Genomic DNA, 18,715 nt, shown 5'->3' on the forward strand with positions numbered 1-18,715 from the left:
TAATGTACTATGTTTTTTCTCTTCGCTCATGTTGCCCTTTGGTTAATCTCATATTGTTATAGTATCTTGTTGGGAGCCAGAGTGGAATCAAACTGTACCTTGACTTGCATCAGACGATGGCTTTATTGTCTTATTGCTTTCTGGCCCTATTCTATGTAAATGACCTGAGAATTACCATATGAATGTAACACCTGGAGGTTCCCTGGGTCAGGAGGAGGGAAGAAGGGGGAGTGGAAAATAAACGCGGCAGTCTCGGCAGTCTTTGCCTGGACTGCGGACATCCGGACCCGGTGTGTCTGTCTCTCTTCTTTTTCTTCCTAGTCCTTGTCCCCTATTTCAGGAACCCCAATCTGCGAACCCTGGTTTGCTGCCGGTTGGCCCCGGCAGTATCTGACTTTGGTACCTGGTATAATATATATATATATATATATATATATACATACATACATACATACATATATGTGTGTGTGTTTGTTTATTTGAAATAGGAGGGAGAAATGAGGGGAGGGAATAGGGGGAGGGAAAAGGGGAAAAAACATGAGAAGGGATATTAATGTGTGAGAAGTAATGTGTGAGAAGTAATGCACCTTCTATCTGATGAATATAACTATAACCCCTCTATACATTAAAATAAAAAATAAAAAATAAATCTCATAAAGAAAAGTGGATAAATGTATAAAAACACTTTTTCTAATATTGATGGTGTTAATTGTCTCATCTCATACTTAATGTTTTACTGCTATATACAAGGAAATCAAATTAAATTTAAGCTCTCACCCCATAGTCTCTTTCCAACCTTGCTCACTTTTTTATTTATTTTTGGGGGTTGGTCGTGGAGTTTGAACTCTGGGCTGGGGTGCTATCCCTGAGCTCTTCAGCTCAAGGCTACCCCCATACCCCTTGAGCAACAGTGCCAATTCCAAATTTTAGTGGTTAATTGGAGGTAAGAGTCTCATGGACATTTTAGTACCTGAGCTGGCTTTGAATCTCGTTAATTAGATCTCAGTCTCCTGAGGAGCTAGGATTACAGCATAAGCCACCACAGTCTGCTTTTTAACCTTACTTTCTAATGACACCTACCTGCCTGTGTTTCCATCTCATGGTGTTTCAAAGATGACCCATTGAAAGAAGGAATTAAAGGGAAAACAACTAACAGTAGCTATCATTCCCCTACATAAAGGGTAAGAAAGAGTTTATATTGTATGGCAACTTTACTCATAGACCTTAAGGATCCAGTTAGTTGGGATATTAAGCTCAAAAGTAGATTACTTTTTGAACAGTGCCACCTCGTCCCTAATTTTCTCCCATTTTTCCCTCCTGACTCGGTGCCCCACAAACTGGTATAGTTCATTGTCATCATAATATCTACTGAATTAGTTCACCTTTTGTCTCACCATTCATATACTTATTATCTAACGTACATGACTATAACCCTTTTGTACATCACATTTACACTAAATTTTTTGTAAAAAAAAATCAAAGCAATAAAATTTGTTTACATTATGATTTCAAAGTAAACTTTAAAAATAAAACTAAAAGGTAAGAATTGAGGTTTAAGGTATAGCAACTTGAGTTTCAAAATTTTAGAACCACTAATTATCTGAAGTGCTTGCCATAGACGTTAGGAAGAACCCAATTTTGGGGTCTTCTTTATAAATATTAAAAATCATTTCATATGCAGAAACTCTAAATTCAAGCAAGGAAGTAGGTAAATAGAATTTACACTTTAATAAAATGATAATCTTAATAAACTTTTAAAATTGGATTCTATGGTTACATCACTGAAATCACAACAGGCTTCATTGGCATTCATGTATATACTATAATTCAGTTTTGTTTGATATGATTACTGTCAGAAAATTGTACAGAGAATTGATCTGAAATGTAGTAAGATACATGTTTCTATTCATGACTTTGAAATAAATGGTTTAGTGTAGCTGTCTGTCTTTAAACAAAACTACTTGTATCTTTTCCCATGCAAAGGGTTATTATGAGAATTAGAAAAATGTGGGTTTGTAACCTTGTGACCCTTTCTAAGGGAAGTTTATTTTTGTAATCAGATAGTATAAAATACATTGACTATTTTTACATCCTTCAATGAAGAGAGATAAAGAAATAAATTTGTGTGAAAGTAAAATAGTGAGTCACAGGAAACCTGTTGGGAGCCGAGTGCATGGTCAGGCTGGCCCATGAATCTGCATCACTGAGTAAGATAACCACACAAAGAAATAAGCTGTTGAATGACACCATGTCTATGAACTTTGAGCTATATTTGTTGGTATTGTGAATCACTTTCTGCTGAGACTTGATTACCACTGGGTACAAATGTGTTATTGCTTTATCACTCTTTGCTGAGACCTATAGTGACAGTAAACATGTGGACCTCCCCCACCCTGCCCACCTTTGTGCTTATAGGCTCCTGCACCCTATATCAGCTGAATGTACTTCCTCAATAAATGAGCTCCTGCCTTGACGGGTCTCCCTGATGCATCTGATTGTTTTCTAGTGAGGGAGGGCTGGGTGTGGGCGGTCAGTTGGCCCTCTCCTTTCTCGGCTTGTCCTGTTGTTCGAGGCATGCTCTCTCTGTCCCTCGTGCAGGTCAAGAGGGACCAAAGACTAAAAACCCCAACAGTAACCTGTTTATTTTATGAAGATAATTGAAGTACAAAGTTTGCAAATTATCTTCAGCCAAATATATTCTGGTATTATTATTCTCTTTAGGATACAACACACAGCTTGTATATAGTCAACTTGGAGATAGTGTTTTTTAAAGTTTCACAGAAATAAACAGAAAATGAGAAAGGATGAAAAGTTATTCAAGAAAATAAAAAAAGAGAAATCAATTTCCTCATCGAAAATGGATATCACCCAAAATGCAGAATCTACTGGATTCTCAGAGAAATAAACTTAGTTTAGTTTCTTTTGTTATTTCTGTGGAGAAATGCGAAGATGTTTAATTAGAAGGTCAGAGAAAATTTAGACCAATTAACTAAATTATCTATAATTCTTATTTATTGAAAAGGGAAACTGCTTTTAATGCTCACTTTCTAAGATAATGACAATAGAATACAACTAAGGAATGGTTTACTTTCATATTTAGTTTAAACAATGCCATTTTTATTCCTCTATGATGCTCTGTTAATTCTACTACGATCATTCTTTGTCATCATATTTATTCAACAAAAGTTCATAATCAGAGTAAGCCTAAAGCTACTCAAATGTTGTTTGTGTAGATAGAGCCTAAAAATGATGTAATTCTTATTAAGAAATTTGACCTTGGGCCAGGAGTTTGGCCTAGTGGTAGAGTGCTTGCCTAGCATGCATGAAGACTCATGTTTGATTCCTTGGTACCACATACATAGGGAAACAAAAGCCAAGCCAGAAGTGGTGCTGAGGATCAAATGGTTGAGCTCGAGCCTTGAGAAAGTCCAAGGACAGTGCTCAGGTCCTGAGCTCAAGCCCAGGACGGCAAAAAAAAACATAAAATAAAGGACAAATTTGACATTAACAATAACAAAATTCAAACACATCAAAACAATTATTTCCCATTAAAATTTACATTGTACCTGCAAAGACCACTCAATCTTTAGATAATAAAAACTTCCAGGACATGCAACAGTGTAATGTGTTCTTAAAATGAATCTTGAACTATGCTATTATCATATTGTATAGATTAGGAAATTTGTCTCAACCTTATCCTGGAGAGGTCTTATTAGAGAAACACCTTTGCCAACTCAGGTCTTTACTGAATGCAAGTGCCATGGTTCAAATTTAGTTAATTACCCAAGCACCTGGCCAAAATGAATACAAAACATAAGATTATAATGAGTCAATGAGATACAGGTAGTATAAAAATAATTTATATACACTTAAACTTTATGATTGATAGAAACACTAGCTCTAATCTCAAAGTCCTGTCCCATTTTGCGCTCTCTCCTCTACCTAATTTTATTCTTTTCCTTTCTATCAGTAATAGGCACTTGTATTTAATAAGAGGTCAGAAATCATTCTTATATTTATGTATAGTTGTAATGAATGTGTATTTAATTATATAACTTACTTAAAACTTTTAAATGAATACATATTTTATAAATCTTGATTTTTATGGCCCAAGGCAAGGCTCTTGAATTGTTTTTAATGGTATCTTTGGAGTGATATTTAAAAATCATCTCTTAAAGGGCATCAAATTAATAATCTCTTCTAAGAGGTATAAATTGATTTGGAGAATTCTGAAGATGATTGACTACGTCTGTAAGGGTAATTTTCTTAATCCCATCACAAGAACTATGGACTTTTGTGCTTAATTTAATAACAAGGAACTTTTACATGAGGCTACAATGTCAAAGGCAAAACAAATTGCATATATAAAACAAACTCTCATTTCAGATAATATTAAGTGGTATATATTCCAAAAGGTACAAATGCCACAAGTGGGAAAATTTCCAAAGTTCTCTGTGGTATTATTCACTAATATTTGTTGAATGCACACAGTAAACAATGCAAAGGAGGAAGCATTTTCTTTTAAGTACCTTATCTAATACTCAAGATAATTTGTATAGTAAAGGGTATAATTAGTCTCATTTTACAGATAAATAACCTCAGGGGCAAGGAAATTGAGTAATTCATCCCAAGTCACACAGCTGTAGTGGAGGAGCCAAACTCTGAATCCAAAAATAACAACAACAACAAAAAAACCCTAACTTTAAATCCTGTGTGCCCTCTGATAAATAATAGTCCTGGATGTATATGTAAAATGATTTTGCGTAAAAATGGAATTCTTTACTCTTTATGTATCAGCATGTTTCTATAAAATACTTAGCCTAATATCTTGCATAAAATATAAATACATGGGGGCAGGAGTTTGGCCTAGTGGTAGAGTGCTTCCCTAGCATGCACGAAGACCCGGGACTGATTCCACAGTACCCCACATACATAGCAAAAAGCCGGAAGTGGTGCTGAGGATCAAGTGGTAGAGTGCTAGCCTTGAGAAAGTCCAAGGACAGTGCTCAAGCCCTGTATATGTATATATACATATATACATATGGTAACTACATACTTATTATTTGCTGGCAGTATATGTGATAGGTAAGGACACAGGTTTAGGAATTCAATAGACTTGGATTTGAAGCAATCCTCTACAAGCTACCACAAGCTACTAGGAATAAGAACTCCATGAGTTTCGGCTACTTTTTATTCCTCAATAATTAGCAACAAATATTTATCAAATATATTATTAAACACATTTTATTTCAATATTGCATGGTACAAACACCAATATTGAGATCTATGTGGTTTAAAACTTAAGTTTTTGTTTCTTTTATCCTTTTTTGTTTATAGCTAATTTTCAATTATAGTTATTACTGGAGGAGGAAATTTGGCACAGGTATCTTAGAAGAGTGATATTAAACACATCCTCGATCATTATATGTGATCCTACAGCACATCATGGCTATATAGTGCCAAAAACAAACAGTTTAAATATAGACAGCTCAAATGAGTTATTTTGCAAATTTAACTAAGCCAACTACATTTGTCAGGTTTATGCTTTTTTCTTGTATTTCCTTTTTTAATTTATGACTACTTTAGATAATTTAAGTTGATCATATCTGTGTATCATATGTAAGCTGAACAGTGTAAATACAGAAAGTCCTGTGTTTAGTGATAGAGGTAAAGCAGACACTGAGTTGATGGAAAATGGTCTAGGAAGATAACATGACCAGTAGAAAATCTATACTTTTAACAGCTTTTTAATTTTTTTACTCATACCTTCTGCTTGATGATCATCTCGTTGATGTCTTCGGGGTCGCCTACCATCACCCTCTGTGATTTTAGAACTCGATCAAGGAGAGAGAGCCAGTCATTGAGTTCTGTCCAAGCCCGGTTGAAATCTGCCAGAGCAGGTACCTCCAACAGCAAGGATGATGGCATTTCTAGTTTGGAGATTGAAGTTTCCTTGGTAACCACAGACTGTGTCACTAGAGTAACAGTCTGACTAGGAGCTAAAATTCAAGTTTTTGAAAAAGGGAAAAAAGAAAATATAGAAAATTAGAAATACAGACTAAAATGCTACTTTCAATAACAATAAATCAAGCTTAATTGAAGGAAAACACTTTGAGCCAAACTATTTGAGGTATTTGTTTCTAATAATGTGAATGTTTTATGGCACAACACAACTTAAAAAAGTCAGAGACAAACTTTAAAAAAAATATTCATTTAAAAATATTCCACAAATGTTTAATCTGATGCTCACACTTGGATAAAAACTTTTATAATTCTTAACAATTGTTATATAGATTGTGAAATGGTAAATGAAAGTATTCAGTCATTTACAGGTGAAGAAGTTTTACTTACTGTTTTTATTCAGAGAAAAAATGCAAAAGTAAAGATTTGATAAAATCTTATTTCTGTTTCATGTGGTATTTATACACAATGGAATTCTATGCTGCCATCAGAAAGAACAAACGACATTGCCCCGTTTTTAAGGAAATGGAAAGACTTGGAAAAACTCATATTAAGTGAAGTAAGCCAAGCCCAAAGGAACATAGACCCCCATGGTTTCCCTCACTTGTAATAATTAGTACACATCTAGGACTCTCCTAGCAGAGGATTACAATAGCTCAAAACCTGGATACATAAGGCCATATAGGACGAGGCTAAATGAAAGGACCTCCAGGATACAAAAACAAGAGCCAGATAAGGTGTGATTGTTTTTCTTAAAGTACTATGTTATTTCTCATCCCTTTGTTGTCCCTTGGTTATTCTCATATTGTTATAGTATCTTACCTTGTTATCTGGTATATTATATATATGATTATTTGTTTATTTGAAATAGGAAAGGGAAGGGGGAAAACAATATGGGGGGATGGGGTGAGTTGGGGAAATGGGGACAAAAACATGAGAAGGGGTATCAATGTGTGTGAAGTAATGCATCTTCTATCTGGTGAATATAACTGTAACCCTCTATTAATTACAATTAAAGCAATAAAAATGCAAAAAACAAAAACTAAAAATCTGGAGCTGGTAGTTCATGCTGCCAGCTAATTACTCTGGAGGCTGAGATCTGATTGGATCATGGATCAAAGGTAGCAGAGGCAAAAAGTCCATAAGACTGTTTTCTTCAATTATCCATCTAAAATCCAGAAGTTGGGTTATGTCTCAAGTCATAGAGCATAAGTCCTGTGCATAAAGCCAAGGGGAACATGAGATCCTGGCCATTAAGCATTAGTAATTGAACAAAACTATATGTCATATAGGAATTTCATTCTGAGGAATTTCCGTATTAACTAACATGGCTGTACTACTCTGTACTTTTATGCATATCTCTTCATTAGAGGAGAAGTTGAGAGAAATAGATGAATATTTCTTTTCTATATTTCAGAGACACAGAGTCTATAAATGAAAGTACTGGACTTGAACAAAGCGTGAAGAAAAAGTGTATAGATGTCAGGTAGAATCAAAACCTAGTGCTCAATGTAATGACTGAAATAAAATAATTCTGTGCAATTCATCACACAACTACCAGTTTCTTTCTAGAAACATGGGAATACCTGAAGCAAATTACTACTTTGTTGGTGATATTCGGGTTTTGATTCAGGGCTTCAGACTTTCTAGGCAGATGCACCACTTGCACCATGTCTCCAGTCCTCAAATGGATGAATTTGGTCTAAGTACATTATATGAATGTTTGAAAGATACTATCACAAAAATAGTGTCTTGCAATATACAGTGTAGGAGAGAGCATGGAAGCAAATAAGATCCAGAATCCTTAGAATTGAATTCTTCAGATGAGCTAGATGCCTATAATTGATGTATGGATATGGTGGAAAATGAGACCACAAATAAAATAGCATTGTAGAAATTCACTGAAGAAAATCAGGCTGACTGGAAAACATGGACAAATGGTTCCTAAAATAGATTCACAATGGACACCAAAGCAGCACAACAGATTGGGAGGATTTCAAGGTTATGCAAGTGCCTGACAGTGCTTTTCAAAGTCAATGCATTGAACATCAGACAAATGTTTAATATCCAATATTTACAGGGAACTCAAAAACTAATCCCCCCCCAAATCCAACAAATCAATTACAAAAGGAAACTAAAGACAGACTTATCAGAAGAAGAGGTAAAAATGGCAAAGAAACATATGAGAAAATGCTCATTGTCCATGTTCATAAAGGAAATGCAAATACAAACAACCCTAAGATACCACCTTACCCCAATCAGAATGGCCAGTATTCTGTACTCAGACAACAACCGAAATGCTGGTGGGGTTGTGGAGAAAGAGGAACACTACTGTACTGTTAGTCTGAATGTAGAGAAATCAAGGGATTAAGACAATTCAAAATACATTGAAAAGGAAAATCTGGCTAGGTGCTGGGTGAATCATACCTGTAATCTTTGCTAATCAAGAATCTGGCATGTGGGGACCAAGGTTACAGCATAGGCAGGGCAATGTATGAGAATCTTATCTTCAATTAACTACAAAAAAACCCCAACAACTACAACGAAAAACAGAAGTGGAACTGTGGTTCAAAATTGCCCAGGAGTAGCATACACACAAAAAGGAACAATGAAATAATAATAACAGAAAAATTTCCATTGTGGAAAAATGCATATGGATTTACAAAAGTAATCTGTGGGGGCTGGCGCAATGGCTTAAGCTGTAGTCTCTCTAGCAAGTATGATGCCTTGAGTTCATATCTCAGTACCAGAAAATGAGAAAAATTTAAAAAAACAATACTATGGACTGGAGGCATGGTGCAAGTGGTAAAGGACTATTTGGAGGTGGAAAAAGGCAAACAAATATACAAAGCCCTGAGCTCAAGCCACAGTACATCTATACAATATCATCTCATTTAGCCAATTCTGTGCTATATATCATATATTTCTGGTATTATTTATGCAAAGTTTTATGAAGGAATTCCTATTATGGTCACAAAGGAGTAAATGAAAATTTAGAGATGCTAAACAAATAACTGCCCTAAGGTTATACAGCTGAGGATTGGCAAAGTGCTTAATCTAAAAACCTTAAATTAAAAATCTATTTGAGACTCACTCTCTGTGTTCCTGATTCAAGGCTAGTTTTTTCTTGCTTTCCTTTGGTAGAAAAGTAGGGAGGAATTTCTGGCCATAAAAGAAATGCAAATCAAAACAACTCCAAGATTCCACCTTACTCCAGTAAGAATGGCCATGATCAAGAAATCTAACAACAGATGCTAGAGGGGATGTGGCCAGGAGGGATCACTACTACACTCTTGGTGGGAGTGCAAACTCATTCAACCATTATGGAAAGCAGTATGGCAGTTCCTCAAAAGACTAAACATAGAGCTCCCCTATGACCCAGCAATTCCATCTCTAGGCATTTACACAATTGTCCAGAAACAAGGACATACTAAATCCACTAGCACAAAGATGTTCATTGCAGCACTATTTACCATAGCAAAGATATGGAACCAACCCAGATGTCCCTCAGTTGATGAGTGGGTCAACAAGATGTGGTATTTATACACAATGGAATTCTATGCTGCTGTCAGAAAGAACGACATCGCCCCATTTGTAAGGAAATGGGAAAACTTAGAAAAAATCATATTAAGTCAAGTAAGCCAGACTCAAAGGAACATAGGCCCAATAGTCTCCCTCATTTGTCATTATCAGTACAAACCTTGGGCTCTCCTAGCAGAGATTTACAATAGAACAAAATCTAGAGACATTAGGCCAAGTAGTATGACACTAAATGTAAGGACCTCCAGGAGAAGGAAACAAAAGCCATATAATGAGTGACTGTTGTCCTTAATGTACTATGTTATCTCTCATCTCTTTTGCCATCCATTGGTTATCTCATATTGTTACAGTATTTCACCTTGTTATCGGATATATTTTATATGTGCTTAATTGGTTATTTGAAATTGGATAGGGAAGGGGGGAAATCAAGATAAGCGGGGGAAGGGGGGAGGGTAATGGGGACCATGTCATGAGAAAGGGTATCAATGTTTGTGAAGTTATGCACCTTCTATCTGGTGAATATAATGTAACCCTTCTATTAATCACAATAAAAATTATTAAAAAAAAACTTTTCTTCCCCTTTTCCAGACAAAATTCTTATTTGCTCTTCAAAGCCCAAGTATGTTCTTTTGGAAGATCAGTGAGACTAAGTAAAAATGGTTCCATGAAAAATAAAATAATCTTTTTTGGATCATGGACACTTTGTAGTCCTTTAACATTTTATTATATAAACCTACCACTAGGAAGTAAAAATTTTTAATCTACTGTTAGGTTTTAGTATTTGTTTCTTGTTTACATATATTTTACTGTACATATTTAAGGTATACAACAGTATGTTAAGGGAAATAGATATAAACTTTTATGACATATATAAAATATATAGTAAGATATATTGATAGTAAGACATATAGATAGTGAAGCAAATTAATATATTCATCATCTCACATAGCTACCCATTTTGTGGCAAGAATAGCTGAAATATGAATTAATTTATACCATAATACTGTTCAATTTTACCATCTACAGCCCTCATTTTGCATAATCTCTAAAGTAACACGTATGTGCTCCGTATATGTTTCTTTGTATTTTTTGACCTATATCTCTCATTTTTCCAACCATTACTCTTGTAATTACTATTTTGGTCTGTGTCTCTGCAGATTTATATTTTAAATGTGAGACTGTGCAATAGTTATCTTTCTTCATCTGGCTTGCCATACATAGAACAATGCCCTTTGGTCTTACTCATGTAGTGGCAAATGACAAGACTTCATGGTTTGGTGTGCCTGGATTTATTTAAATATATCTTTATGTAAATACATTTGTGTGTATAAATGTATATATGCATATATATATATACAAGTTAGCCCTATGGATTTCACATATATTTCTGAGCTATATATCATATATTTCTTTGGATATTCGTATATCCCTTCTTTATCATTATGAAGAGTACAGCAAGGAAGATAGCTCTTTGAGATAGTAGTTTTAATTCCTTTGTACATAAACCCTGTAGTAAGATTGCTAGATCATATGGCAGTTCTCAGTCTGTTTTTCAGTTTTAAGATTTTCTACAATATTTTCCATAATGAGGAGGGTGGAAAGAAGGCACTTGAATAGTCTGATGAGTAATGATTATAGCACAGACATGCATTTGTTAGAAAATTTAAATGACCTTAGCACAAACTGTACCTTACTTTCAAGCAGACAGTTAAACTCAAAACAGTCAAAATGAACTGACTTTGGCACACTGGAATTGTCACATGAGTAACATTAGTTGTAATATACTGTTGCAAAGTACAGTTTGTCTCTGAGTATTTTGTTAATTAAAAGGTGTTGTCTTTAAGAAGGAACTCTTATTTTTTCAAAAGTGTTTGAAGAACATTTCTCTAGTTTAAAATTTTAATTGGTTTGGGGATATATGATTAGTCAGAGTAACAGCTTTACTTAGAACTTTAAAGGAGCTTCTAAATCTTTCACAAAACGCACGCAATGTGTTTGGCATATTCTCTTTGAAGTGCTCACATGTGATTTTGCTGAAATTCACAGGTCTCCTTTGCTTGATAAGAATATAAGAAACATGTATTTTATTTCTAGCTGTGTGATATGAATTTGGATGTTTGTTATTTGCTTTCTTTTTCTATTTGAAAATAATGATCAGCTTACTAAATTATAATTGACTGTGCTCACAATATCTGTTATATGGAGAGATATCTAAAAGACACCTTTCCTCCATTGTTACTGCATTACTTCATAACTGCTTTATTGTTTAGTGCAATAGGGCAAAGGAATATTTTTAGTTTATTCCATCCTAACAGATATATTATGCATAAGCAACATCGGGGAATATGTTCTTTCTGGATATTTGAAAGGATAGCGTGGGACTTAATAAAGTAGGTAAGAGTTCCGAAGTACCTGCCATCAAAATTAGAAATCATGTCTGGATTCCAAGAAAGAACAATATATTCTGGAGTCTAAGAGAGAACAACATATTCTATGTAGGTAAAAACCTCACTTCTCTCCAAATATTTGTCCAAGTGAGGAAACTGCAACAGAAATAACAAACAAGCAAGGAGTGCCTGTACTTCTACTTCTCACATATTGATAACCTGTCTTATGATTTTGTCCCCATTTCCCTCTCCCCACCCCTCACAATCAACTTGTTTTCCCCCCTTCCCTTTCAAAACCTAAATATATAAGTCATATAGGATGAGACTAAATGAAAGGGTCTCATGGATATGGTAACAAGCTAATCATGAGGCTGCAATCTGTGGAATGCTGTTAAAATCAGCCCACTACTAAAGATCTTGGGGCTGTGGCCCAGGAGTAGGGTGGTAACCTTGAGCAGATGAGCTCCTACTAGAAAAAAGATTATATAACTCATTTTTAATATCAAATTATTCACATTTATAACAATTATGGTTTATGCTATATATGGATCAAACCTAGAGAATTATATCTAGGAATTCATAACTGAATGTGCCTGAATTTTAGAAAAGTTATGTTTGGGAACAATGTATTTTCTTCAGAATTATTTTTATTGTAATTAATAGAAGTGTTACATTATATTCAGCAGATAGAAGATGCATTACTTCATAGGAAACTCTATATTTTTAAAAATCTCATTGATTTTCATTATCTTTGTAATTCATCCTTTCCTATTAACTAACATTAAAATTCATGTTAGTCAAGCTGTATCTTGAAGAGATATCACCAAAAATATTATCATTACTGCCATTATATATTCTGAGATCCCCTTGTGTCAAAACTGATTCCTTATAACTCTATTTTATTTCATTATTACTAATCTTGAGGGTAAATATTATCTTCCCTATTTTACTGAAAGTCAATGTGTCTTGGGTAAGATCTAACCTTAATCAGTGACAGATTGTAAGCAGATGTGAAAAAAAATGAACCACTACACACATTTCTAAAAATTATTTAATAATCAGAAAGCGTCCTTACATGTTCCACTCAATATGCAAGAGTTATTAATTATTCAATAGTTTTGACTCATAGAGTTATATTTTCCAATATGTGGTATTGAAAACTATATCAAAAATTCAAATTTGGGAGAGAAAAATCACTTGCCATTAAAAACATAGATATTTACAATCTATTCATCAATCAATCAATTATAATTATCAGCTTCCCTCCAAAATTTAAAGAATATTCTTAAGGATTATCTCAACCTGACATCACCCTAAATTGCATTCTTCCTTTACCAAATTGAGAAGAGAAAAAAAGGCCTTGCTTTTACCTATTTTACTGTCTAACTTCTAAGTGTCCTTTTATAACTCCCATTATACTAACTCATTCTACATGTAATGAATGAAAGCAGGATTTCTCAATGTTGCACTATTGATATTTTGATCTGGATAATTCTTTGCTCTGATTGGTTATCTTGAATATTGTAGGATAAGGATTATTTATTACTATTCCTATCTCGAGCAATCCCCAAACTATGACAACAAAAAGATCTCCAATTTTTACTCATTATTCCCAATGGGTAGGAAATTTGCTTCTACAAATTTCAATGTAAAGTTTCTTTATAATTCCATACACTGTGTAGCTATCCTTTATACTTAAGGTGGTAGTTTTTTTAATTTTTATGAAGTATAGAGTAAGAGAAATTCAATGCTTTTCTTGCATGTTATTGAGTGGGCATAGGAGAAAGAGTAAAAGCAAATTCTATTGATGTCAGAGAAGACTAAATAAATTCTGTGCAATTATCTTGGTGATGAAAATATCAGCATGTTTGATGGAGAGTCCATAGGTTTTCCCTTTCCGTACATAAACCCTCAAAATGAAATATTTCATATCCTCTCATAACTAGTATACACCTCTCTACTCCTTGAGCACAGATTGGCCAGGTGAATTACTTTAGCCAATAGCATGTTAGCAAATGTATGAAAAATGTTTTGGCAATGGGATGTGCTTGGAATTCTGTCTCTACATAGACTATTAAGTCTACAGAATAATGATAGACAAGTGTTCCAGTCACAGATTGTTTCATGCTACACTCAACAAGTATTAGGAAATGATCAACTATTAGTTGAACATGAATGTAAACCATGTGGTAGATGAGATAATCAAATGAACAACAAATGATTCTGTATTAAGCCATCACATTATGGAAGTATATTCCACAACAATAGATTACTAATATCATATTCCTTTTTACTTATTAAGTACTGGTGCCAACATTGTGTTGAAAATCTCTTCTTGCTGCAGAAATTTTGTAAATGCTGATCCAGCAAAGAGAACACAGCAGGAAAAGTAAAAAAAAAAAGTGTCTTCAAGTTAAAGTAGATAATGAAAGATTCATACAGACATTCTAAAGATGCCTGTAAATCAAATAGTCAGCATTTTTCAGAATATCTCAAGATAGGAACATCTATGGTAGAAATGGATTACTCTGCACTTAGAATTTTTTGTAGGAACTAAGGTACAAAGTGTAATAAACAAGAGCCAAGAATTTGAAGGCCAGTGCAAAAGAGCTTGAGATGAAGGATAAAAGATAAGTTAAGCAAGAATAGAGATCATGCTATAGATGAATGGTAGTCAACAAATGCAAAAGTGATCACAGAAAAAAAAACCACATAGCCACTTAAGTTGAACCAGCTGGAGGACTGTACATAGTTCTCATTATAGAAAATGCACTACTCCTCTACCAAATTTTTAGCACCTGTATATTCCTAAAATAAGAATTTATTCTGATTTTGGTCTATTTGTATTCAACAGAGTTGCTCCTACTTAAATATCTGAGACAAGGTTCTACAAGTTGAGTATAAACAAAATGATTTCTAAATTTAAAACTCATTCTGAGTGTTGCATTTGTTTATGTAGAATATACTTTAACTTTTAGAAATTATTAAATAAAATTTTGAGAGTTCAAGGTAGTTATACATTAAATAAAATTCCCTACCATATTCAAGATCTTCACCATTCTCATTCATGGAATGAGGATCAGGTTCTGAAGGCTAGTATTATAGTAATCTTCTGTTTTCTCAGAACCACCATTTTAATCATAATAGAGCATCTCATACAACATTTACTGTGGTATTCAGGACCTCCAGTTATGGCTAACGGAGTAGAATACTTACCTAAATAGTGCAGAGCCCTAGTACCAATCCAAATAAAGTTTTCAGCCAAATTATCATATGAGATAATCTTACCATATTAAATTTTTTTGGCTTGAATTCAGGCCTGAGCATTGTTCTTAGCCTTTCTCAAGGTTAGAGCTGTACCACTTCAGCCACAGCAAAACTTCTGGCTTTTTTTCGGTGTATGTGGTACCAAGGAATCAAACCAGGGTCTTCATGTATGCTAGGCAAGCATTATACCACTAGGCCAAACGTACCCACACTAAACCAAGAAGACCTAACCCAACTAAACAGGCCTATTTCAAGCACTGAAATAGAAATGGCAATAAGAGACCTTCCAGTAAGAAAAGCCCGGGGCCGGATGGATTCACAGATGAATTCTATAAGGTCTTCAAAGCAGAGCTCACATCAATACTCCTCAAAATCTTCAACGAAATTGAAAATGAAGGCTCTTTGCCAAACTCATTCTAGGAAGCCAGTATAACCCTCATCCCCAAACCAGAGAGAGATTCATGAAAGAAAGAGAACTATAGACCCATTTCTTTGATGAACATTAATGCAAAACTTCTCAACAAAATACTGGCCAACCGTCTACAACAACTCATCAAAAATTATACACTATGATCAAACAGGATTCATCACAGGGAGGCAAAGCTGGTTCAACATACGCAAATCAATTAATATAATTCAACAAATCAACAGGAGCAAGGACAAAAATCACATGATTGTCTCAAAAGATGCAGAAAAGGCATTTGAGAAGATCCAACACCCCTTTATGTTAAAAACTCTGGAGAAACTAGGAATTCATGGTACATTACTCAGTATAATAAAGGCTGTGGTTCACAAACCCACAGCTACTATTATACTTAATGGTGAAAAGCTAAAGCCATTCCCTCTAATATCAGGAATGAGACAAGGATGCCCACTCTCTCCACTCCTCTTCAACGTATCATTAAAATGACAATCTTGCCAAGGGCTATCTACAAAGTCAATGCAATACCCATCAATATCCCAATGTCATTCTTTAAAGAAACAGAAGCGGCAATCCAAAATTTCATATGGAATAATAAAAGACCCAGTATAGCAAAAACACTTCTTAGCAGAAAGAACAGCGCAGGTGGAATTTCAATACCAAACTTTGGACTCTACTACAGAGCTATAATTATCAAAACAGCTTGGTACTGGCACAAGAACAGGCCTGAAGACCAATGGAATAGAACTGAGGACCCAGATATTAACCCACAGACCTACGGCCAACTAATCCTTGACAAGGGAGCCAAAAAATAGACTGGAAGAAAGACAGTCTCTTCAACAAGTGGTGCTGGCAGAACTGGTTAAGCACCTGCAGAAAATTAAAGTTGTATCCTTCTTTGTCACCCTGCACTAGAATTAACTCCAAATGGATCAAAGACGTCGAGGTAAAAGCTGACACATTGAAAACTTTACAAGAAGGAATAGAAGATACACTAGGCCTTCTTGGCACAGGTCGAAACTATCTCAATAAGGACCAAGAAACACAACAAATCAGAGAAAGGCTGCATAAGTGGGACTGCATTAAACTGCAGAGCTTCTGTAAGGCAAAGGACATAACTAGTATATTAATTAGGAAGCCTACAGAGTGGGAGAAGATCTTCACCAACCAAACAATGGACAAAGGCCTCATATCTAAAATATATCAACAGCTCAAAAAATTGAATCCCTCCAAAACTAATCTCCAAAATAACAACCATCCCATTAAAAGATGGGCCAAAGACTTAAAGAGAGTCTTCTCTGAAGAAGAAATAAAAATGGCCTATAGACATATGAAGAAATGCTCAACATCTCTGGCCATAAAAGTAATGCAAATCAAAACAACTCTAAGATTCCACCTCACTCCAGTTAGAATCGCCAAGATCAAGAAAACTGATAACAGATTCTGAAGGGGATGCTGCCAGGAGGGAGACTTAGAAAAAATCATATTAAGTGAAGTAAGCCAGACTCAAAGGAACATAGGTCCAACAGTCTCCCTCATTTGTCATAATCAGTAGAAAACCTTGGGCTCTCCTAGCAGAGATTTACAATAGAACAAAATCTAGGGACATTAGGCAAAATAGAACGACACTAAATATAAGGACCTCCAAGGATAAGGAAACAATAGCCCTATAATGAGTGACTGTTGTCCTTAATGTATTATGTTATCACTCATTCTTTTGCCATCCATTGGTTATCTCATATTGTTACAATTTTCACTTTGTTATCTGATATATTTTATATATGCTTAACTGATTATTTGAAATTGGATAGGGAAGGGGGGAAATCAAGATAAGCAGGGGGAGAGTGGGAGTGAAATGGGGACCATGTCATGAGAAAGGGTATCAATGTTTGTGAAGTAATGAACCTTCTATCTAGTGAATATAATGTAACCCTTCTATTAATTACAATTAAAAATATATGGAAAAAAGAATGAAAGCATGATAAGGCAGAAGGAAATGGAGACCATATCATGGTAAAGGGTATCAATGTTTGTGAAGTTATGTACCTTCTATATGGTGAATATAATGTAACCCTTCTATTAATCACAATAAAATTATTTAAATAAACCTAGATACATAAGGCCATAAAGAATGACTCTAAATGAAAGAACCTCCAGGATAGAAAAAAAGCCATATAATGGGTGATTGTTGTCCTTAATGTACTATGTTTTCTCTCATCTCTTTTTCTGTCCCTTCGTTATCTCATATTGTTATAGTATTTTACTTTGTTATCTGATTGTACATATGCTTATTTGTTTATCTGAAATCTGATAGGGTAGGGGGGAAAACAAGATGAGGGTTGGGCATAGGCAGGAAGGAAATGGGGACAAGACATGAGAAAGGGTATCAATGTATGTGAATTAATGCTCCTTCTATCTGGCAAATATAATGTAACCCTTTTATTAATTACAATAAAAAATACATGAAAAAAAAGTCTCAAGTCCTTTTGTGCCCAGGCTGGCTTTCAACCTTGATCCTCAGATCTCAGCCTCCAGAATAGCTAGGATTACAGTCATGAGCCACATCACCAGTTCAGAAATATCTTTAGGTGGCATAGATGTCTCATATGACAACATTCTCAAATGACGGATGAGGGAAAAATAATAAACTCACTTAAAATTAAGGAAGTTTAGGGATAAACTTTTGAGTCATTTTCCAAACAGCTCCAACATCGAAATCTAGGCCTCTACATTCTCAATTCAGTGATCAAAAGATCAAGCTGGATGCTGGTGGCTCACACTTATAAACCTAACTTGTCAGAATGCTGAGATCTGAGGATAGCGGTTCAAAGTCTTCCTTTGCACTAATGTCCCCAAGACTTTTATCTCCAATTAACCATCAGAAAACTGGAAGAGGCACTGTGGCTCAAAGTAGTAGAGTGATAGCCTTGAGCTGAACTGCCCAGAGTTCAAGCCCCATGACAGACAAAATAAAATCATTGTTTCAGTGGCTTAGAACATGATGAGCATGCTATGTATTTCAAAAATATTTCCTATCTCTACCTGATAATTGTATATATGCTATTTTCTTGATATATACTATAAATTGTGGGTGACCATTATTTGACATATAAAGAATGCTTGGCATGTTCATGGGATT

General features: G+C 34.7%; 1 protein-coding gene across 3 annotated transcripts in view; it reads right to left on the minus strand.

Annotated features, from left to right (window-relative positions):
* Dmd (dystrophin) overlaps positions 1 to 18,715 on the minus strand; it is a 1,999,854-nt gene that overhangs the window by 648,241 nt on the left and 1,332,898 nt on the right. For all 3 annotated transcript variants that reach the window (XM_090326714.1, XM_090326711.1, XM_090326710.1), the window contains one exon: positions 5,767 to 5,999. In XM_090326714.1, the coding sequence (XP_090182840.1) occupies positions 5,767 to 5,999 (233 nt within the window). The remainder of the gene's footprint in view (positions 1 to 5,766; positions 6,000 to 18,715) is intronic.

The sequence above is a fragment of the Megascapheus bottae genome, chromosome X, assembly GCF_031878675.1.
Source record: "Megascapheus bottae isolate mThoBot1 chromosome X, mThoBot2.hap1, whole genome shotgun sequence".
Classification (NCBI taxonomy): Eukaryota; Metazoa; Chordata; class Mammalia; order Rodentia; family Geomyidae; genus Megascapheus; species Megascapheus bottae.